Raw genomic sequence first — 23333 nt, 5'->3', positions numbered from 1 at the left:
CCTGTGTGAGCAATATATCATTTAGTGACAAATTTTTGTAATTTTTTTTTTTTTTTTTGTCATTGTTCAATCACTTGGGACAAAAAAAATGAATATTCAATGGGCTCAACATGCCTCTCAGCAAATTCCTTGGGGTGTCTACTTTCCAAAATGGGGTCATTTGTGGGGGTTTTGTACTGCCCTGCCATTTTAGCACCTCAAGAAACGACATAGGCAGTCATAAATTAAAGGCTGTGTAAATTCCAGAAAATGTACCCTAGTTTGTAGACGCTATAACTTTTGCGCAAACCAATAAATATACACTTATTGACATTTTTTTTACCAAAGACATGTGGCCGAATACATTTTGGCCTAGATGTATGACTAAAATTGAGTTTATTGGATTTTTTTTAGAACAAAAAGTAGAAAATATCATTTTTTTTCAAAATTTTCGGTCTTTTTCCGTGTATAGCGCAAAAAATAAAAACGGCAGAGGTGATCAAATACTATCAAAAGAAAGCTCTATTTGTGGGAAGAAAAGGACGCAAATTTCGTTTGGGTACAGCATTGCATGACCGCGCAATTAGCAGTTAAAGCGACGCAGTGCCGAATTGTAAAAAGTGCTCTGGTCAGGAAGGGGGTAAAACCTTCCGGGGCTGAAGTGGTTAAAGGAAGTTTAAGGCAAGACAGTAAACAAGTTCAAAACAACAAAATCAGAATATCTTTCAGGAACCTGTCCGCAGTTAGAGCCCTTTCACACCGAGCCACCTGCAGCATTAGCGGTAAAGTGCCACAAGTTTCAGCGGTGCTTTACCATCTTTTTATCTGTGTTTTTCGGCCACTAGCTTTTGACCCCCGTTAACGGCCGAAGAAAGGGTTAATAGCGCCCGTGTAGCGCTGCTGCCGAAGCACCTGCAAAGTGCCCATTCATTTCAATGGGCAGGGGCATTGGAGAAGCGGTGTATACGCCGCTCCTCCAATGCTCCAAAGATGCTGCTTGCAGGGCTTTAACATCCTGCCAGCGCACCGCTTCAATGTGAAAGAACTCGGGCTTTCACACTGGGAAGCATTGAGAGACGTTTTTCAGGCACTATTTTTAGCCCTTTAGCCCCTGAAAAGTGCCTCAGTGTATAAGGGGTCTTAGACCGCAAAGGGCATCGGCTCTCTTGATTCTGTAGATAGTGGCTCAGGGGCCTCGGGTGGCAGTGGATCGGATGTGTCTTCCACTTTCTCTTCACCTGGGCCCAAGGTCAGATCCTCGCATCAGTTATTACAGACTGTGGTACTGGATGGGGTGGATAGGCCCCCTGGGTTCTCGACTTCAATGTAATCGGTCTCTGAGTTAGGAGAAGTTGGAGGCTCAAGTATGAGGGGTGGCAGGGACCAGTTAGCTTAAGCTTCATGCACTAGGGGAATATCTGAGGGATCAAGCACCTACCATTCATCGGCAGGTTTTTTGGAGCAGTCACCAGCCAGCACACAAGGTTTCAGCATGTTTCGATGCAGCCGCTTCTTTACAGGGTCAGGCCCCTTCGAGACAAGATCATAGACAATTGTAGGTGGGAAAGGTACAGGGTGTACTCCCACTTGGACTCCAGCTTGTTTCCTCTGGTATGTTTTGCATCCTTTACCAACACCTGGTCCCGTTGTTTGACGTGTTTTTCAAATGTCTTGGAGAAGATGATGATATCATCGAGGCAAATTAACACAGTCTCAAAATTTGATGCCTGGTTCACACCTATTCAGGTTGCAGTTTGCATATTCCAGGTGCATTTTCGTTACATGTTTTTGATCCATTAAAGTCTATGGAACTAAAGACCAGAAAAAGTCCCTTGCCATTTCCATAATATGCACAGATGTGAACGCTACCCATAGGAAACCGTGTTAAATGGACTGTAGTGTGTTTCTGCAAAACTGAAAACCCAGGCCTTAGTCTCCAAGACAGCTCTTTATTAGGCCCAGATGGGCAGAGCATCCCTTGTGAGTATGGGGTGGTCGATGGCTTCGTGAACCCATAATGCTCTGGAATGGTGGAAAACACCGGCGGGTGTTTTTACTGCAGCTGGTGAAGCAGCCTCTGTCGGTGCAGGTGCAACAAATGTCTTCTTAGCTGTTTCATTAAAAATATACAAAAAATAAAAAGCTCTGTCCAGCAAGTTACAAAATTATGGCCCTAGAATTGCTCTTACTCCAACATTCCCGACTATACCATATATGTGTGGCGCCATTATTGTTTACATACATATGCTCTTCCTACAAAAAGCTTTTCACATAGAGCGTGTGCGGGGGGTCATGGGTGTGCTTTACATTTTTTAAAATAGTTTTTATTTACTTTATATCATTTTCACTGATCACCAATGTAAGGAGCATTCTTCCCACTGATCACCAATGTAAGGGACATTCTTCCCACTGATCACCAATGTAAGGAACATTCTTCCCACTGATCATCAATGTAAAGGACATTCTTCCCACTGATCACCAATGTAAGGGACATTCTTCCCACTGATCACCAATGTAAGGAACATTCTCCTCACTGATCACCAATGTAAGGAACATTCTTCCCACTGATCACCAATGTAAGGGACATTCTTCTCACCGACCACCAATGTAAGGAGCATTCTTCTCACCGACCACCAATGTAAGGGACATTCTTCTCACTGATCACCAATGTATGGGGCATTCTTCCCACTGATCACCAATGTAAGGAGCATTCTTCCCACTGATCACCAATGTAAGGAGCATTCTTCCCACTGATCACCAATGTAAGGAACATTCTTCCCACTGGGACTGTAGGCCACACCCGCCCCCACCTATTCCCCAGATACAACCACACAAACCAAACACCCAAACCAGTTTATTTGGCAGAAATGGCCGCGGTACTTTATTGGTTTAACAACATATTTACATAACCATATATAACTGAAACACTTTAATACTAATACCATAAATCACATAATCTCTGCCCAGTTTTTGGAACTCGGGCAGCTTTACTGTATCAACAACGAATATGTCCCCCCCGGATTCCAGGGTGACCCTACCACATAAGATGCCGCGACGGGAAGGGAGGGAGCTCTTCTTCCTAGACCACTGCAGAGGACGTCCTAGACCCTCTGCAGCCCTTAAATAGCCTTCCCTGGGGAACCAGAACCTTCTCTGGATACCCATTGGATATCCCTCACCTGTACCTGAGCTAATTAGATGGACAGAACCGCCTACCCTTACCCATACCTCCTTAACCCCTTACTACCTAAAAGAGGGGCCAGGTGGCCCCAGTCCCAAGAAAGTGGGCCCCAATACTTTTGCCCGCTTTTAACATGGGACTGTAGGCCACACACGCCCCCACCTTTTCCCCAGATACAACCACACAAACCAAACACCCAAACCAGTTTATTTGGCAGAAATGTCCACGGCACTTTATTGGTTTAACAACATATTTACATAACCATATGTAACTGAAACACTTTAATACTAATACCATAAATCACATAATCTCTGCCCAGTTTTTGGAACTAGGGCAGCTTCACTGTATCAACACCGAATATGTCCCCACTAGCCGGACTTGAGCAACAAGCCCGGCCTACCCCACATACGCGGCCATCTCAATGCTGTTTTGCAGCCCCAGGTTAAAGATATCAGCACCCACATCCGAAAGGTGGACCCCGTCCTAGCTATACAACCCCGCGAACCCACCTTCCAGATCCACGCGCCGATACGCAAAACCCCCCAAGGACAGCATAAATTTAGCCATTGCCCGATTTACCCTCTTCCTCATTTTTTCAATTACCCTGTGCAATGGAGACGACAGCCAACTCAATCGTGGCACTATCTCTGAAAACACAATGATTGTATCTGGGGAGGTTAAATGAAAACGGGAGAGATCCCTCTTAACCGAGGACAACAAGTCTAGCGTACGGGTGTTACCTAAATCATTCCCACCTAAATGCACTATCAGTATCGAGGGAAGTGGCCAAACCTGGCACAACTGTGACAACTGAAAATAAAACTGGTGCCACTTCATGCCTCGCACACCTTTCCAATACACAGTGAAGGATTCCGGCTGTAACGACAGATTAGTCGAATACCCACGTTGAGCCGCACACTTTCGTGCCCAGTATATGTAGGAATGGCCCAGAATCCAAAAAAAACCTATGAAACCAAAAAGCAAGGTTAGGTCTGACATAACATTTGAAACAATCGGACTTCCATCTACCCAAACCCATAATGGCTGAAGCCGGGAGACCCTGAGTGGCTGCGTCAGATGCCGCCCCTATCCTAAAGGAATGAGAGGAAAACTTCAAATTGTCTAGCCCTAAATGTGCCATACAGTGCTTTAGTACATAAGTAAACTGATACTTGGTGACCGGGGACAGATCTAAATGCACTAAAAAATGGCCACTCCCACCCCCCGGACGAACCGACAAGAAAGAGCTGACCACCACCGGCACAACGAGCTATCCTTCGCCTGCTACCAAAGTAACCCATTCCCCACAACCTAATTGGTTCCTTTTTGATTGGCGCAGGAAAAGGTATACCCTCCCTTTCTCCACTAAAACATGTTCGGCTAACATCCCCCGAGAACACCTCCTGGAACCCGAAAGCAATTCCGAAACGCTCCAAAATATGCCAGCACAAAGGCTGTTTGAAAAAGCAAGGCCTCATAACCTGTAAAGCATATTACCGATGTGGCCTCACAAATCCGCCTTAGTAATTCAATACTAATGGGCCTCCTCCCATCCGGGGCAAAATGTCGCTTCCTGTATCCCTTCAGTGCCTGCTTTACTGATAAAAAACTGGAGCAAGGCGGGAGCCGCTGTAGTCGAAAGAAAAAGGATACCCCCGCTAGCGTCTTTGCAATGTAGCTGTAGGAAAACTGCCGATCCATCTAGGAAATCAGAAAAGACAAAATAGCAGATTCAGATGGCACATCCCAAGCAAAACCGGCACTGCCAGTAAACGACACCCACCTCCTCCAAGCGGTAGAATAATCCACCCATGTATGAGGAGCCACTGATTGTCTGATACGTCCCCACAGCGAGACAGCCACCAGTATTGGGAAAAGCTCGAGGAGCACAATATTCCTCGTCCCTTTCTTGTGGACCCAAGCCACCGGCCAGGCACCACTTCAAATGTGACCCCCAAATAGCCCTTGGAACCAGCTGCATCCGTGAATAGGCGAAAATCCGGTGCAAAAATAAAGTCTGACTGAAAAAAGGACCTACCATTGAACTCTGCCAAAAAAATCGGCCCATACCACCAGATCGTCCTTTAAAGCCTTCGTCAAATGGATGTGCGCAAACGGGGATTTCAAACCGGAAGTGGCGAGATATAAACGTTGCGAAAAGATTCTTCCTACCGGCATTATTTTGCATGCGAAAGCCAGAAGGCCCAGTAATGACTGCATTTCCTTCAAAAGAACCTTCCGCCGCCTCAAAAATAAAGCGATAAGGTTCCGCATCCTCGCAACCTTGGCCATGGGCAAACTAAACTCCATGGCCTCAGTGTCCATGTGAATTCCCAAAAATTCTATCTGCGTTGCAGGCAGACAAGTCTTTTTCCCTGCCAGGGGAACACCAAAATGTCCTGCAATTAATGTAAACAGATGCAACAAATGGTAACAGAGATCCGAATTCGTGGGCCGACAAACAGAAAATCGTCTAAATAATGCACCACCGCATCCTGTCCTGACTCGAAACACATGACCCAATGTAGGAAAGTGGAAAAAGTCTCAAAATAGCTACAAGACAACGAACACCCCATTGGGAGGCACTTGTCGAAAAAATAAGCACCTTCAAAATAGAAACCCAATGAACTGAATGCAGCCGGGGCGATGAGCAAAAGCCGGAAGGCCGACTTGATGTCTGCTTTAGCCAAAAGAGCCCCACGGCCATGTGTCTTCACCTTGACGATAGCTTCCTCAAAGGTGGCATAAACCACCGAACAAGAAGCACCATCAATGTCGTCATTCAAGGAACCCCCCTTGGATAAAGAGAGGTGCTGAATCAACCAGAAGGTGTTTGGCTCCTTCTTAGGCACCACCCCAATCGGTGAAATCCAGAAACTGTGGAAAGGAGGCAAAGAAAAAGGCCCTGCCATCCGCCCTTCCGCTATTTCCTTAAACACCTTCTCCCGTACTACCTCCGGAAAACGTTGCACGGATTTTAAATTCTCCACTACCGTACAACCTGTGCCTGGATAAACTGGAAGGGGAAAACCGCACGAGTAGCCTTCAATTAATAAAAGCGCCGTCTCCCTGTTTGGGTACAGGTCCAAACAGGGGCGCATGCTTCCCAGCCTTACTGGCGTGCAGGCTTTTTGGAAAAATATCCCGCGAAGACTGCGGCGCCGTCTTCTGGAAACATTTTACCATCGGGTGGGACCCCGCACAAACCGAGCATTCGTGCCTATACTTGCATGTTGCGTTAAACCGACAGGAACTCTCATTAAAGGCAAAGCAACAACCCCTGCGGTACCCTGTGTTAACAGGGTTAGCCTGGCTCAACTCACCTATGGTCGGTCTCTGAGGAACAATCAAATTCAGCCATAGGCCCACATCTTTCATCCCCCACCTTAGTGACAGATGCACCGCCAGTTTCTGGCGAAAGGACTCGTCATAAAAATACCAGCCCAATCCGCCAAAAATTTTATAGGCCTCTAGCACATGATCCATATGCTGAAAAAGGCCTCCGCTCAGCTCAGGCTGTTTTTCAACCAGTACTCTGGAAAAAACAAAAAATGCCTGCAACCAATTATTAAACTAGCCTGCGCCTATCCTCTTCCTGCCTGTCCTCCCCTTTCTTTTCCGTTTTAAAAATAAAATCCTTTGATGGGATAGCATATCTACAAAATCCCCAGCCCAAATTTTATCCTTCACTGACCCCGGTAGGTGATAACCTAAAGGGGACATCTCACATGGCAGCACTTCCTTCATACTCACCTCAGGGACTGACAACCTAGCAGACTCCCTAGGTGAGCGCAAATCAGGGCTGTGCACAGTGCTACCTAACAAACTGTGTGACAGGGGAGCAGTGATATTAGAAACAGAATCCATATCTTGTTTAACTCTTTTGTAGGAGACTTTCCTTGCATCATTCCTGGTGCTGCAGCTGACCACTAGGATTGCCCGGCACACCAAGCCGCCTGGCTGCATAACCCAGGCGGCGCTTTGGAGACTAATGGACGTTTACATCACTGCCCACAGCTCCCATCTTGCCACTCCGGAGGACATGCGCAGTCCGCCGGTGAGGCATACTGTGTCGGTGGGCTGGGTGTGCGTGACTCCGCTCCGACGCGCAGACGTTCGCGCATGCGCGATGGGGGCCGCGCCGTGCACACTCAGCTAAGGGGGCCATCCTGGGATCTCCCAGTAATCTCTTCCTCAATATCAGCTGTCCGCAATTACTTGCGGTAGCTGATTAACCCTTACATCTACAGCCGGCGCACCTCCACATCCAGCACTTATCTGCTGGTGTTTGGGACGTGTGGCCGGCTTTTTCCATCCTCTTTACAAGCAAGCTAAAAAATTTTTATTACTATCATACCATTTACTGCTGCCATCACATATAAACGAATGGGTAAAATTAAGAAGTCTTTTTAAGACCGTCTCCCTATCTCCCTAAAAGGCCTACTATATGCCTTTTGAGGCTCTAATTAAACTATACCTTAACATGACCCATCCATTTATTTATTATTTTTTGTAGTGGCTGATCTTGATCTATCACTTTGTTTGGTTGTCAACTTTTCCAGCAAGATTTTCCATACTACCAGGTATGTTTAGTTAATTTTCATGTGCATGGTGATACAGAATACACTATAAATATGACATACTTCGGCTCCTATTTTAGTCACAATTGAGTTATACTCTCCCTTATACTTTTATACTTTTTTAGGGATATCCACTTACGGCCTCAGTATATCCTCCTGGCCAGCTGTTGTCCAGGATTTCAGGAAACTCTCCGCCTTTTGGATGTTCTGCCAATATCAAGTCTGTTTCAGACATATTCAATGCGCCTTTGCCTTGAAGGAGCACTCCCCACCGGCAATTCCTATTTTTGTGCTATTGGTCTGCATTTTTAATGTTGCTATAATGAAACGTTGAAATCCGTCTTTACCATTCAACTCTATGTAAGTGAATCATGACAACAATCAAACACTTAATTCTGTATGTTATGATGGCAAAATACTGATTCAATATTTAAATTATGCTTTAGATGAATTCCTCCTTCCGTTACACCCCTGAAGAAGGACTATACCGTATCCCGAAACGCGTTGGGTGTAAGGAGGTCTTTTCAAAAAATCTCTCATTTAGGCCCTTTTCACACTGGGGTGGTTTGCAGGCATTATTGCGCTAAAAATACCGCCTGCAAACCGCCCCTAAACAGCCTCCGCTGTTTGTTCAGTGTGAAAGCCCTCGGTGAAGCGGTGCGCTGGCAGGACGGTAAAAAAAGTCCTGCGAGCTGCATCTTTGGAGCGGTGAAGGAGCGGTGTGTTCACTGCTCCTTCACCGCTCCTTCCCATTGAAATCAATGGGACAGCGTGGCTATACCACGGTAATACCGCGGCTATAGCCGCGCTGTACGAGTGGGTTTAACCCTTTTTCGTCCGCCAGCGGGGGTTAAAACCGCACCACTAGTGGCCGAATACAGCCGCAAAAATGACGGTAAAACAGCGCTAAAAATAGCGCTGTTTTACCGCCGACGCCCCCACCGCCCCAGTGTGAAAGGGGCCTTATGGTGATAGTAATGAATTGTACTGTAACAAATCAGCGAATCAATGTTTTATTTTAATCATGTCTAAATAAAATTGTTGTTATTATATTGGTCTTGCATATATTTTTTAGAATATTATTGGTTGCCTGAAAAGTCCACTTAGGGGAACCCCTTCCTTACACACAAACCCTCAAAAGCGTGCAAATGCTCGCAAAAACACCCCAAAAAAATGCTTAAACACGCACCCCTTAGGTATGAATCCATGCCAGTAGGTAAAATAAAAGACAAAAATGTGTACTATTGTTTCCCTGCCCTACTACAGGTACAAACAAATGTTATACATATATCTGGAGGGTGGAGAAACCCTTTGCTGCTTTTTTTGGTTTGTTGAAAGATCTGGTATGAGTTTTTGGGGGACCCTCTTTTTTTTTTACATCATTCTCATCCATTTGAGGACATTTAGCTGTCAGTCCGGAATCCCTGGTTGACATTTGAATTTGCCATGTAATGAGTATTAGGTCCCTTTCACACATGTGGACCGATCAGGTCCGCCTGTCCGTTTTTCATACCCGATCGGACGCTCCATTTACCTCTATGGAGCGACGGATGTCAGCGGTGACATCTGCCTGTATCAGATACGCTAAATCCAGTACGTCTAATTCTAATACGCTGCAATAGAAATTGAGCTCCATTTCTATTGGCCGCTTTCTTGCCACCCATGCTCTGCCTCTTGGTTCTGTAAATGGCGCAGAGACGAGCATGGTGACCATCCTGAGCAGCGCCAAGGCCCGTTGGCGAGTCTTGGGTTCCAGCGCCGTGGGGAGGGACCCTGCTGGGGACACCTGATGCGAGGAGGGACCCTGCTGGGGACGCCTGCCGTAACCCCAGTATTAAGCATCAAAGTAATGACGTAAATGCGACTTCATGATTGACTTCCATGCGACTTCAATGAAGGGGATCCAACTTTGACCTTACCATACCAGGCCCTTCGAGTCTGGTATGAATTTTGAGGGGGGAATCCCACGCCAAAGAAAAACTGTGTGGGGTCCCCCCCAAGACCATACCAGGCCCTTCGGTCGAGCAAGTGCTCGGGGGAGGGGGGGCAAGCAAGTGCCCCCTCTCCTGGATCAATCCAGGCCACATGCCCTCAACATGGAGGGGGTGGGTGCTTTGGGGCAGGGGGGCTCTGCGCCCCCCACCCCAAAGCACCTTGTTCCCATGTTGATGGGGACAAGGGCTTCTTCCCGACAACCATGGGCAGGGGTTGTGAGGGTCTGCGGACAGGGGGGATTATCCAAATCCGGAAGCCCCCTTTGACAAGTCCTGGTGCCCTCCAGACACCAGGACTTCTCATTACATCCAATCTCTGACTCCTCTCCTGTCCTACTGGGGTAACACATTCCAACTCTCCAGTGTGATGATCCCCCAACATCTACATCCCAGTAATGTCCCCCTGAGGCGAAACTCTGACTGCTTAACACCCGAGGAATTATTATTTCTCTTAATTCTGTACCATGCCCACCTAGATTAGAATCTAGACTGCTATTTACTACTTGGTAGAAATGGAATCTCTGTTGTGTATTAGGAGCGATTCAGATTTTTATTTGTCTTGTGTGCGGTCTTTTCATCATCTGAGATATTTAGGTAATTATGAGCTGTGTCTGCATCCAGTAATATTTTTGCAGGTACCGGTCTAATCGCTCCACTGACCCCTGTTATTATATCAGATAATCCTGTATACAATCTGTGTGAGATTTCAGTCACTTCAAGTCCCCCCCACCATGAAGGAGTTTATTTTGTCTCTCTTTGCCCTCCTTATCTCCATCCTCAGTATCACACATGTCACCTGTGTCTGATTTCTGTAAGAAAGTCAGTGGATCCGTCATGTCCTCAATGTGACATACCGTATATACTCGAGTATAAGTCGAAATTTTCAGCCCCTTTTTTGGGGCTGAAAGTGCCCCCCTCGACTTATACACGAGTCTCTGCCATCTGCCTACATGATCAGCGTGTCATGCAGGCAGACGGCGGCCAGCGTGTGCTACATAGCACTCGGCAGCCTCTCACTGTTCAAAAGCCGCGCCTCCTCCTCGTCTGTGATAGGCAGTCAGTGTACAGCCTATCACGGACATTCTCTCATCCACGTCCGTGGTATGAGGATGAGAGAATGTCCGTAATAGGCTGACCGCTGACTGCTGGGAAATGGAGTTTACTGCCTATCATGGACGAGGAGGAGGCGCGGCTTTTGAACAGTGAATGGCCGCCGAATAGTAATAGCACACACTGATTGGTGCAGAGCGGCACACGGAGGCATGTACAGGACACAGGACACAGGTAGGATGCACACAGACACATGCACACAGGTACATATACACATGACACATACACAGGACACAGGTACATATACACATGCACATATACACAGAACACACAGGCCCGGATTTACTCCCTTTGCCGCCCCAAGGCCGGGTCTTTCAATGCCGCCCCCCACACCTCACACCTAAACATATCTCATGAAATTACACTATTAAATGTTTTATGCAGAATTAAGTTCCAAAAATAAATATCAACAACAACTTCAACAATATCAACATAAAGCATATCAGTACCCATCAGTGCAGCCTCATCAGTGCCCATCAGTGCAGCCTATCAGTGCCCATCAGTGCCGCCTATCAGTGCTCATTAGTTCAGCCTATCAGTGCAGCCTACCAGTGCCCATCAGTGCAGCCTACCAGTGCCGCCTACCAGTGCCGCCTATTAGTGCCCATCAGTGCTGCCTATCAGTGCAGCCCACCAGTGCCCATCAGTGCAGCCTACCAGTGCCGCCTATCAGTGCTTATCAGTGCAGCCTACCAGTGCCGCCTATTAGTGCCCATCAGTGCCGCCTATCAGTGCAGCCTACCAGTGCCCATCAGTGCAGCCTACCAGTGCCCATCAGTGCAGCCTACCAGTGCAGCCTACCAGTGCCCATCAGTGCAGCCTACCAGTGCCCATCAGTGCAGCCTACCAGTACCCCGTATCAGTGCTCATCAGTGCCGCCTATCAGTGCTCATTAGTTCAGCCTATCAGTGCAGCCTACCAGTGCCCATCAGTGCAGCCTACCAGTGCCGCCTATCAGTGCTCATCAGTGCAGCCTACCAGTGCCGCCTATTAGTGCCCATCAGTGCTGCCTATCAGTGCAGCCTATCAGTGCAGCCTTTTATGCAGAATTAAGTTTCAAAAATAAATATCAACAACAACTTCAACAATATCAACATAAAGCATATCAGTACCCATCAGTGCAGCCTCATCAGTGCCCATCAGTGCAGCCTATCAGTGCCCATCAGTGCCGCCTATCAGTGCTCATTAGTGCAGCCTACCAGTGCCCATCAGTGCAGCCTACCAGTGCCCATCAGTGCAGCCTACCAGTGCCCCGTATCAGTGCTCATCAGTGCCGCCTATCAGTGCTCATTAGTTCAGCCTATCAGTGCAGCCTACCAGTGCCCATCAGTGCAGCCTACCAGTGCCGCCTATCAGTGCTCATCAGTGCAGCCTACCAGTGCCGCCTATTAGTGCCCATCAGTGCTGCCTATCAGTGCAGCCTATCAGTGCAGCCTTTTATGCAGAATTAAGTTCCAAAAATAAATATCAACAACAACTTCAACAATATCAGCATAAAGCATATCAGTACCCATCAGTGCAGCCTCATCAGTGCCCATCAGTGCAGCCTATCAGTGCCCATCAGTGCCGCCTATCAGTGCTCATTAGTTCAGCCTATCAGTGCAGCCTACCAGTGCCCATCAGTGCAGCCTACCAGTGCCGCCTACCAGTGCCGCCTATTAGTGCCCATCAGTGCTGCCTATCAGTGCAGCCCACCAGTGCCCATCAGTGCAGCCTACCAGTGCCGCCTATCAGTGCTTATCAGTGCAGCCTACCAGTGCCGCCTATTAGTGCCCATCAGTGCCGCCTATCAGTGCAGCCTACCAGTGCCCATCAGTGCAGCCTACCAGTGCCCATCAGTGCAGCCTACCAGTGCAGCCTACCAGTGCCCATCAGTGCAGCCTACCAGTGCCCATCAGTGCAGCCTACCAGTGCCCCGTATCAGTGCTCATCAGTGCCGCCTATCAGTGCTCATTAGTTCAGCCTATCAGTGCAGCCTACCAGTGCCCATCAGTGCAGCCTACCAGTGCCGCCTATCAGTGCTCATCAGTGCAGCCTACCAGTGCCGCCTATTAGTGCCCATCAGTGCTGCCTATCAGTGCAGCCTATCAGTGCAGCCTACCAGTGCCCATCAGTGCAGCCTACCAGTGTCCATCAGTTCAGCCTACCAGTGTCGCCTATCAGTGCCGCGTATCAGTGCTCATCAGTGCAGCCTACCAGTGCCCCCTATCAGTGCTCATTAGTGCAGCCTATCAGTTCAGCTTACCAGTGCCCATCAGTGCAGCCTACCAGTGTCGCCTATCAGTGCTCATTAGTGCAGCCCATCAGTGCTGCCTACCAGTGCCCATCAGTGCAGCCTACCAGTGCTCATCAGTGCCGCCTATCAGTGCTCATCAGTGCAGCCTACCAGTGCCGCCTATTAGTGCCCATCAGTGCCGCCTAGCAGTGCTCATTAGTTCAGCCTATCAGTGCAGCCTACCAGTGCCCATCAGTGCAGCCTACCAGTGCTGCTTATCAATGCTCATCAGTGCAGCCTACCAGTGCCGCCTATTAGTGCCCATCAGTGCCGCCTATCAGTGCAGTCTACCAGTGCCCATCTTTGCAGCCTACCAGTGCCCATCAGTGCAGCCTACCAGTGTCGCCTATCAGTGCCGCGTATCAGTGCCCATCAGTGCAGCCTACCAGTGCCCATCTGTGCAGCCTACCAGTGTCGCCTATCAGTGCTGGGTATCAGTGCCCATCAGTGCAGCCTACCAGTGCCCATCAGTGCAGCTCACCAGTGCAGCCTATCAGTGCCCATCAGTGCCGCCTATCATGAATCTATGGGACTCTACAGGAATCTATGCAAACTTATTAGACAGACCACCACATTCAGTGAAAAATCATGTACTGCAAAGTGCTCCATGCATGCTGGAACCTATGCAAACTTTGCAGTACATGAACTTTCACTGAATGTGGACAGTTTAATGGGTTTGAGCATGCATGGAGCACTTTATTGCAATATGCTCTGAAAAATTGCATTTGATCTAAGATGAGCAGTGAGCACTGCCACTTACAAAAATAAATTCAACTTACCTGCTGTTCTGGCCACCACTTGCGGGGGTTCCCATCATCCTCCTCATTTGTTTCCTCCTACAGTGACAGAGACCCCGAGACTCCACCCCCTGGGACAAGGAGAACATGGATAGGGATGTGTCACGCAGAGGAGGGTAGGCGGAGCATTAGGCTCCGTCTCCGCCTCAGTCAGTGGAATGACATACACCCGGTCTGGCCAGTCACCGCCGGGCATTTAATGGGGGCGTCATTTGCTCCCTCCCCCTGGCCAAGTCCGCCCCTACTAGCAAGTCAGTGCATGCTACTGTATTTACAGGCCGCCATGCCGCCGCGCCGGGGGCTATGTTTGTGCAGGGAGGCAGCCGTGGGAGCCGGGACTCGTGGGGACAGATCGGGGGGATTTTCATGCGGCGGGGGGGGGTTGGCTTTGGCGCCGCCCCTGCTCTACTGCCGCCCCGAGGCCTGGCCTCGGTGGCCTTGTCGGAAATCCGGCCCTGAGGACACAGGTACATGACACATGCACATATACACAGGACACATGACACATGCACAAATACACAGGTCACATGACACATGCACATGTACACAGGACACATGACACATGCACATATACACAGGACACATGACACATGCACATATACACAGGTCACATGACACATGCACATGTACACAGGACACATGACACATGCACATATACACAGGACACATGACACATGCACATATACACAGGACACATGACACATGCACAGGACACATGCACAGGACACAGGGAGGTATACAGCTGCAGATGGGCATTGTTGACCCTCTTTTTCCACTTACAGTAGCTGCTGCATTTCTCACCCTCTTATATTTGGGTCAATAAGTTTTTCCCATTTTTTTTCTCCAGGATGTCCAGTTGTCTTCTGATGTCTCTGAATAAGTTGGTGACTCTCCTGGTGACACTGTCTGCTCTGTCTTGTACTTTTCTTTTGTACTTCTGCAGACTCTTGATGCTTTCCTCCATCTCCTCTCTCTTTTTCACCAACTTCTGCAAAGCGTTGGTCAGGTTCTCCTTCCTTTTTTCAGAGGCCTCCTCAAGTGCCTCCACCTGGTGTTCCTGATGGTCTCCATGCAGCTGGCAGGTCCCACAGAGACAGACCAAGTCCAAGGTGCAGTAATACTCCAGGATCTTCTCATGGACAGAGCATTTCCTGTTCTTCTGGGGAGTGGTGAGGTCAGATAGGACATGTTGGGATGACTTGCTGTGCACTCTCAGATGGTCATCACACAGAGAAACTTCACAATGCAGACAAGATTTAACAGCAAGGGACAGGAGAGTGAATAGAGTACATAAGAAGATCTGGTTCTCCTTCTTTGGCTCAGTTGATTGGAAACTCTCCACTATGTTGCGCAGTGCTATTTTCTTGCTAAGTTCAAGTCGCTCCTGGAACTCTTCTCTGCATTCAGGACAGCAATAAACTCCAGACTCCCCCTGTGTATCCAGCACACCTTCTATACAGCCCCGGCAGAAGTTGTGTCCACATTTCAGGATCACAGGACTGGCATAAATGTTCAAATTGATGGAACAGTCCAGCTCCTTCCTTGCATCAGAAAACACCATCGCTGACTGCAGAAGAGAGAACCAAAACTAAATATATATGTGTCAGAGAGACGAAGTCATAGGAGGAGATATCTCTGTGTGCAGAACAAGATGGAGTGGAGGGAGGGGAGAGGTCTGCTGATCACACCGTCCAAGATTTTACTGATGGAGCCGAACAATGTGAGAAATAGCCAATAAGTTATAATGATATTATTATTCTATTACAGCTTTTGGATCTACAGATATATTATTATTATTATTATAATTATTATTTAGCCCTCCTTTGAGGCGGTTGTGAGAAATGGCCCTCCCCAAACAGGATAGTGTGCTAAACCTGTAGGTAAATAAAAGAACCAGAACCTTTTGCTAAGTGAAAAAGTGGGTTTGATAATAAAGTTGGCAGTGCGTCCACCCAGGATGGGGTCTCTGTAAACGGTTGGGATTCCCTTCCTGGGAATCCGTAATCTAAAACAGTAATTGGTTGCAGAAGAACTACTGCAACCAGCATATAACTTTAACCATAAATATATAGATGCACACCGGTATAGAAATAATACAAGCTTTATATAAGAACAGAATAATAATAATAGTACATACATCCACTGTACAAACAGGTATTATCAGCAAAGGGCTCAACAAGAGTCCTGGTGGAATTTTGCACATATACCCGGATATATACAGTATATACAGATTTCAATCAACATACAGTACGTTCAGAAGAATGTTACAGCAAAGTTCAGATGCAGGGGCCCCTGAGGATGATTGCAATGTGGTGTCCAGTGGGCTGTGTATTCCTTTCCTCTTTTCCTTATCCCCTTTTATGTCATTGTGGTTGGTTGAGCCCAAGCAGGGTTTTTATTATGAGGTTTTTATCCCACATTATGCCAGATGAGTAAAGTCTTGATCAAAATGTTGAACTTGGTCTTTGAAGTGTAGTGCCATCCTAGTCTGGTTGCTAGGTAAATTTAGTTTTTAGCCTCTGCCGTAAATCAGCAGAGCAGTGATTGTTTAGTTTGATCTGCTCAGAGCTTCGCAGGCTAAGAGTTTGATTGCTTCCCCCTGTCTCTAGAAGATGTTTCTAGAGCTTAGGGAGGGAGAATTCAAATATGGAGCCTGAATATTCAGCAGGGCCTAGCCAATCCCTGGGGAGGTGTGGCCAGATAGTGGTCTGAAGCCCTGAAGAGATCACCTTTCTCCCCCTGTAGGGATGGATCTGTGAGCTGAGAAGAGGGGGGCTCCTTGCCCCTGGGGCCCTTTGGACTAATAGCTGGACTACTTTCCATAAGGTTGCATCTATGGGCTGTCTGTGTACCAAGACCAAATGAGTAGAGCCTCTTTCTGTGCTGAACTGCTTCATGGTCCCTAGCTGTGAACCGTGGACTGTCCCAGTCTGCCTTTACCTGTGCTCTTACCACTTAATGGTCTCCAGTCGTGAACCATGGACTGTTTCAGTCTGCCTTTACATGTGCTCATATTGCTTCATGGTCCCCAGCCATGAAACCATAGACTGTTCCAGTCTGACTTTAATGTGCTCATACTATGGAAAGGTCCCCGACCGTGAACTGTAGATTATCCTAGTTTGGCTTTACACCTGTGCTCATACTACTTCATGGTCCCCAGCCATAAACCATGGACTGTTCTAGTCTGACTTTACCTGTGCTCATACTACTTCATGGTCCCCAACCGTAAACTATAGACTGTTGCAGTCTGCCTCTATTTGTGCTCATACTACTTCATGGTCCCCAGCGATGAACCGTTCTAGTCTGCCTCTACTTGTGCTCATACTACTTCATGGTTCTCAGCCATGAACCATGGACTGTTTCAGTTTGCCTCTATTTGTGCTCATACTACTTCATGGTCCCTAGCCATGAACTGTAGACTGTTCAAATCTGCCTTTACTTGTGCTTATACTACTGAAAGGTCCTCAGCCATGAATTGTAGACTGTTCTAGTCTGCCTTTACCTGTGCTCATACTACTTCATGGTCTCCAGCCATGAACTATGAACTGTTTCAGTCTGTCTCTATTTGTGCTCATACTACTTCATGGTCCCCAGCCATGACCCGTGCTCATACTACTTCATGGTCTCCAGCAGGGAACCATGGACTGTTCCAGTCTGCCTCTTTTTGTACTCATACTACTTCATGGTCCCCAGCAATAACCCGGGACTGTTCCAGTCTGCCCCTATTGTGCTCATAGTAGTTCATGGTCCCCAGCCATTAACCGTTCTAGTCTGCCTCTACTTGTGCTCATACTGCTTCATGGTTCCCAGCCATGAACCATGGACTGGTTTAGTCTGCCTTTATTTGTGCTATTTGTGCTTATACTACTTTGTGGTCCCCAGCCATGAACTGTGGACTGTTCCAATCTGCCTTTACTTGTGCTCACACTACTGAAAGGTCCCCAGCCATGAATCGTGGACTGTTCTAGTCTCCCTTTACTTGTGCTCATACTACTTCATGGTCCCCAGCCGTGAACTGTGGACTGTTTCAGTCTGTCTCTATTTGTGCTCATACTACTTCATGGTCTCCAGCCATGACCCATGCTCATGCTACTTCATGATCTCCAGCAGGGAACATGGACTGTTCCAGTCTGCCCCTATTTGTGCTCATAATACTTCATGGTCCCCAGCTATGACCCATGCTCATACTACTTTATGGTCTCCAGCAGGGAACATGGACTGTTCCAGTCTGCCTCTATTTGTGCTCATACTACTTCTTGGTCCCCAGGCATGAACCGTGGACTGTGCCAGCCTATCTGTACTGTTGCTAAATAAGAAGTGTCCTCTGGTAGCAATACATTCTATTTTGGAATATCCCACATCACCCCAAATCCTCTCCCAAGTTTCTATCTGCAAATAAACTTTGAAAAAAAAAAGACAACCCCTAGAATATTCAATGAGCTGGAATGAAGGGACTGTTGCTGTGTGCCAGGCTACTTCTGCGCTGTTTTGGAAAAGAACCTGTGTGATCTCAGCAACTTCTATGGGGGTAGCACTACAGAAGATATTGGAAAAGATATCATCCAGGTAGATAAGAACTGTCTTAAAGTTGAGATCTCCCAAACATCTTTCCATCAATCTTTGAAATGCACTGGGGTCGTTGGTTAGGCATGCTTTTGACTTTGTACAACCCAATTGGGGAAATAAAAGCAATCTTTTCCCTAGCCTCCATTTTACTGGTACTGGCCAGATCCAAAGTGGAGAACATGCAAGCTTGCCCCAGGGCCATTAAATACTCTTTTAATCTTGGCAATGGGTTAGCATCTCTATGCACACAAACATTCAACTTATGGTAGTCAACACAGAAATGCAGACTTCTTTCTTTCTAACAAGAATGACAGGAGCAGCCCAAGGACACCTACTTTCCTTGATGACTCTGCTTTGGAGCATATTGTGGAGTAAATCCTTGACCCCCTGGCACATAGGTGAAGGGATGTTGCAGTGTCGTTCTTGAATAATTGAAAAACGGCCCAGCTTGTGCACGCCAATGGTGGTCAGACCCAGAAGTTTGGGGATTGGGGAAGCACGCAGAGATCAGAGGGTCAGCAGAGACACAAAAAAGCATGCTTGACAAGGTCTATCCACGGTACGGCTGGTCACCCAGTGCTTCACATCAAAAGCCTGAAGATGACTGGAAAGGTAATTATACAAAAGAGAGTTTGGAGCTTGGAGTTGGGCTTTAACCTCCATGTCCTGCTAATGAGATAATTGTCAGCAACTTGTTAATTCTTTTAATAGAAGCAAGAATGATTTGCCCATGTAGCCCTATAGAGTCTTTCTATCATATTACTGCTGCTGTTTAATAGTGCTCTGTACCTGCTTCAATCAGAGGGACATCAACTTATCCAAGATTTGCTGCACAGTGCACTACTGACAAATGGCCACAAGATGGCAGTAGAACTCCATGTATCTTTATCAGCCCTGAGAAAGTCCTAACATATTAACCACTTGACTTCCGGGAAGAATTACCTGACCATGACCAGGCCATTTTTTGCGATAAGGCACTGCGTTACCTTAAGTGATAATTGCACAGTCATGCAGCACTGTACCCAAATAAAATTGGTGTCATTATTTTCCCCGCAAATAGAGCTTTCTTTTGGTGGTATTTGATCACCTCTGCGTTTTTTATATTTTGCGCTATAAACAAAAAAATACAGACAATTTAAAAAAACAAAAAAAACAATATTTTTTACTTTCTGCTATAAAACATATCCAATAAAAGAATGTAAAAAAAACTAATTTCTTCATAAATTTATGCCAATATGTATTCTGCTACATGTTTTTGGTGAAAAAAAAAATCCCAATAAGCGTATATTGATTTGCACAAAAGTTATAGCGTCTACAAATTATGGTATATGTACTGAAATTTTTATTTATTATACTAGTAATGGTGGTGATCAGCGGCTTTTAGCAGGACTGTGATATTGCAACGAACAATCGGACACTAAGTGACACTTTGTGAGAACTAATACAGCAATCAGTGCTAAAAATATGCATGATCACTGTACTAATGACACTGGCTAGGAAGGGGTTAAAGATCTAGAGCGATCAAGGGGTTAAATGTGTGCCTGGCCAGTGTTTTTGTGCACTTTTGTGTGGTGCTTTTACTCCGGGAAGTAATGGATTTTCTTTCCCTGCTTTGCAGCCAATCAGCTTCTGACTTCAGCTTGTTCAATTAAGCTTTGACAATAAAACCTGGAAGCCGATTGGTTTCTGTGCAGAGCTGCACCAGATTTTGCACTCTTCAGTATTAAAAAAATTAACATCACTGTCTCTAATGGTGGAGCTCTATACAAAGCCTAGAAACAGGAGTCAGACAAGCGGAGTTTTCCCTTTTGGGTGGAGCTCCGCTTTAAGCTTACATTATACGGACCGCTACACTCAGGGCCGGTGCTACCACTAGGCAAACTGCTCCCTAGGGCGCCTGCCACTGGTGTTCCTACTCTCTTCTCTCTCTGCAACAAACAACTAAATCTCAGCATGAGCAGGCAGCCGCTGCTCCATTCACAAATAGTGTCAGAGGCGCAGTGGTGGCAGAGGACTGTTTCTGTGTCCCGACTCTCGAATGAATGGAAGCATGCAAACATTCATTGATGGGCACTGGTGAGGCTACATTTGATGGGCGCTGGTGAGGCTGCATTGATGAGCACTGCCGGTCTAACATGAAGGGGGCGGATGTTTTCATTGAAGGCCACTGCTGATCTAACATGAAGGGGCGGATGTTTTCATTGAAGGCCACCGCTGATCTAACATGAAGGGGCGGATGTTTTCATTGAAGGCCACTGCTGATCTAACATGAAGGGGCGGATGTTTTCATTGAAGGCCACCGCTGATCTAACATGAAGGGGGCGGATGTTTTCTTCGAAGGCCACTGCTGATCTAACATGAAGGGGGGCAGATGTTTTCATTGAAGGCCACCACTGATCTAACATGGTGGGGGGCGGATGTTTTCTTCGAAGGCCACTGCTGATCTAACATGAAGGGGGGCGGATGTTTTCATTGAAGGCCACCGCTGATCTAACATGAAGGGGGCGGATGTTTTCCTGGAAGGCCACTGCTGATCTAACATGAAGGGGCGGATGTTTTCATTGAAGGCCACCGCTGATCTAACATGAAGGGGCGGATGTTTTCATTGAAGGCCACCGCTGATCTAACATGAAGGGGGCGGATGTTTTCCTGGAAGGCCACCACTGATCTAACATGAAGTGGCGGATGTTTTCATTGAAGGCCACCGCTGATCTAACATGAAGGGGGCGGATGTTTTTATTGAAGGCCACCACTGATCTAACATGAAGGGGGCGGATGTTTTCCTGGAAGGCCACTGCTGATCTAACATGAAGGGGCGGATGTTTTCATTGAAGACCACTGCTGATCTAACATGAAGGGGCGGATGTTTTCATTGAAGGCCACCGCTGATCTAACATGAAGGGGGCGGATGTTTTCCTGGAAGGCCACCACTGATCTAACATGAAGGGGCGGATGTTTTCATTGAAGGCCACCGCTGATCTAACATGAAGGGGGCGGATGTTTTTATTGAAGGCCACCACTGATCTAACATGAAGGGGGCGGATGTTTTCCTGGAAGGCCACTGCTGATCTAACATGAAGGGGCGGATGTTTTCATTGAAGACCACTGCTGATCTAACATGAAGGGGCGGATGTTTTCATTGAAGGCCACCGCTGATCTAACATGAAGGGGGTGGATGTTTTCATTGAAGGCCACAGCTGATCTAACATGGAGGGGCGGATGTTTTCATTGAAGGCCACTGCTGATCTAACATGAAGGGGCGGATGTTTTCATTGAAGACCACTGCTGATCTAACATGGAGGGGCGGATGTTTTCATTGAAGGCCACTGCTGATCTAACATGAAGGGGGTGGATGTTTTCATTGAAGGCCACAGCTGATCTAACATGAAGGGGCGGATGTTTTCATTGAAGGCCACTGCTGATCTAACATGAAGGGGGCGGATGTTTTCATTGAAGGCCACTGCTGATCTAACATGAAGGGGGCGGATGTTTTCATTGAAGACCACTGCTGATCTAACATGAAGGGGGCGGATGTTTTCATTGAAGGCCACCGCTGACCTAACATGAAGGGGGCGGATGTTTTCATTGAAGACCACTGCTGATCTAACATGAAAGGGGCGGATGTTTTAATTGAAGGCCAGTGCTGATCTAACATGAAGGGGGCGGATGTTTTAATTGAAGGCCAGTGCTGATCTAACATGAAGGGGGCGGATGTTTTAATTGAAGGCCAGTGCTGATCTAACATGAAGGGGGCGGATGTTTTAATTGAAGGCCAGTGCTGATCTAACATGAAGGGGGCGGATGTTTTAATTGAAGGCCACTGCTGATCTAACATGAAGGGGGCGGATGTTTTTCAAGGATGGCCACTGCTGCAAAGATTGGGGCAGAATTCCTCCAGGAAGAATAGCAGATAAAGATTTGTTTAGCAGATTTGTTTGGGCATCCTTAAAAATTCTGCCCCCATCTTTGCAGCACTGGCCATCATTGAAAACATCCGCGCCCTTCATGTTAAATTCCGCCCCTCACCTACATGAACACTCCTCAGCAGCGCGAGGCACAATCTGGCTGAAAAATGTCTTCAGTCGGCTATTGTGCGTCTCGCCGACACAACAGCTGATCATAAAATCAGTTGTTGTGCTATTACGTACGGCGCTCGTCACGGGCACTATTCGATAGTGGGCACTTCGACAGAACACTGGCCCCGGATCCAGGGTCCTGCTGCCACCTCATGGCGGAAGATTGTGGCGTTCTCAGGGTGCCCTGCCACTAGGCCTTTGATGAAGCCAGGACCTGACAGGAGGATAGGACTTGGGAGGCAGAAAATCAGGCCACCAGCTGACCGCCAGGAGATGAGGTAAGTGAGCCATCACACCGAGGCTGAGCAAAGTCCTTAGTTGCGTGACTGGGGTTAAAATTTGTGAAGAGGGGTATTTGTGGAGTGTGTGTGTGTGGGGGGGTTGGTATTTGTGAAATGTAAGGGGGGGATATTTGTGAAGGGGAGTGTGTGGGAGTTATTTGTGGAGTGTAGGGGGTAATGCTGGCTTTTAGTATTGGGTCCGCCGACACCAGTGCTGGGGGTTAATAGTGCGTCTGCTAACACCAGTGCTGGGGGGAAAGGACAGTTTGCATGTGGCCCCCATTGGATGTGAAAATTTGTCCTGTGGCCCTCAGGTAATTTGAGTTTGAGACCCCTGCTTTAGACTGACATCCATCCATTAAGACATGTAGATATTTGCATAACTCATCCCTAGTGCTAGCCCACCGCTTGCATCGGGGCGGAGGTCCTTGAGAGGAGTACTGAGACGGGGGGCTGTGATGTTTTTAGGAAGCTATGGACACCATCTCCTACCA

The 23333-nt window shown here is 47.4% G+C and overlaps 1 protein-coding gene across 1 annotated transcript; it reads right to left on the bottom strand.

The window, feature by feature from the left end:
- Positions 1–1493: 1493 nt before the first annotated feature.
- Positions 1494–15520, bottom strand: LOC141141114 (uncharacterized). The gene is given in 8 exon segments (XM_073628822.1): positions 1494–1717; positions 5766–6176; positions 6277–6496; positions 7880–7947; positions 9937–10270; positions 10272–10456; positions 10459–10596; positions 14754–15520. Coding segments are annotated over 8 exon segments (2304 nt in total). The 5' UTR covers positions 15478–15520.
- Between the last annotated feature and the right edge of the window lie 7813 nt (positions 15521–23333).

The sequence above is a fragment of the Aquarana catesbeiana genome, linkage group LG04 (genome assembly GCF_042186555.1).
Source record: "Aquarana catesbeiana isolate 2022-GZ linkage group LG04, ASM4218655v1, whole genome shotgun sequence".
Lineage (NCBI taxonomy): Eukaryota > Metazoa > Chordata > Amphibia > Anura > Ranidae > Aquarana > Aquarana catesbeiana.
Note: the sequence above shows the minus strand (reverse complement) of the source record. Positions and strands in the feature narration are given on the sequence as shown.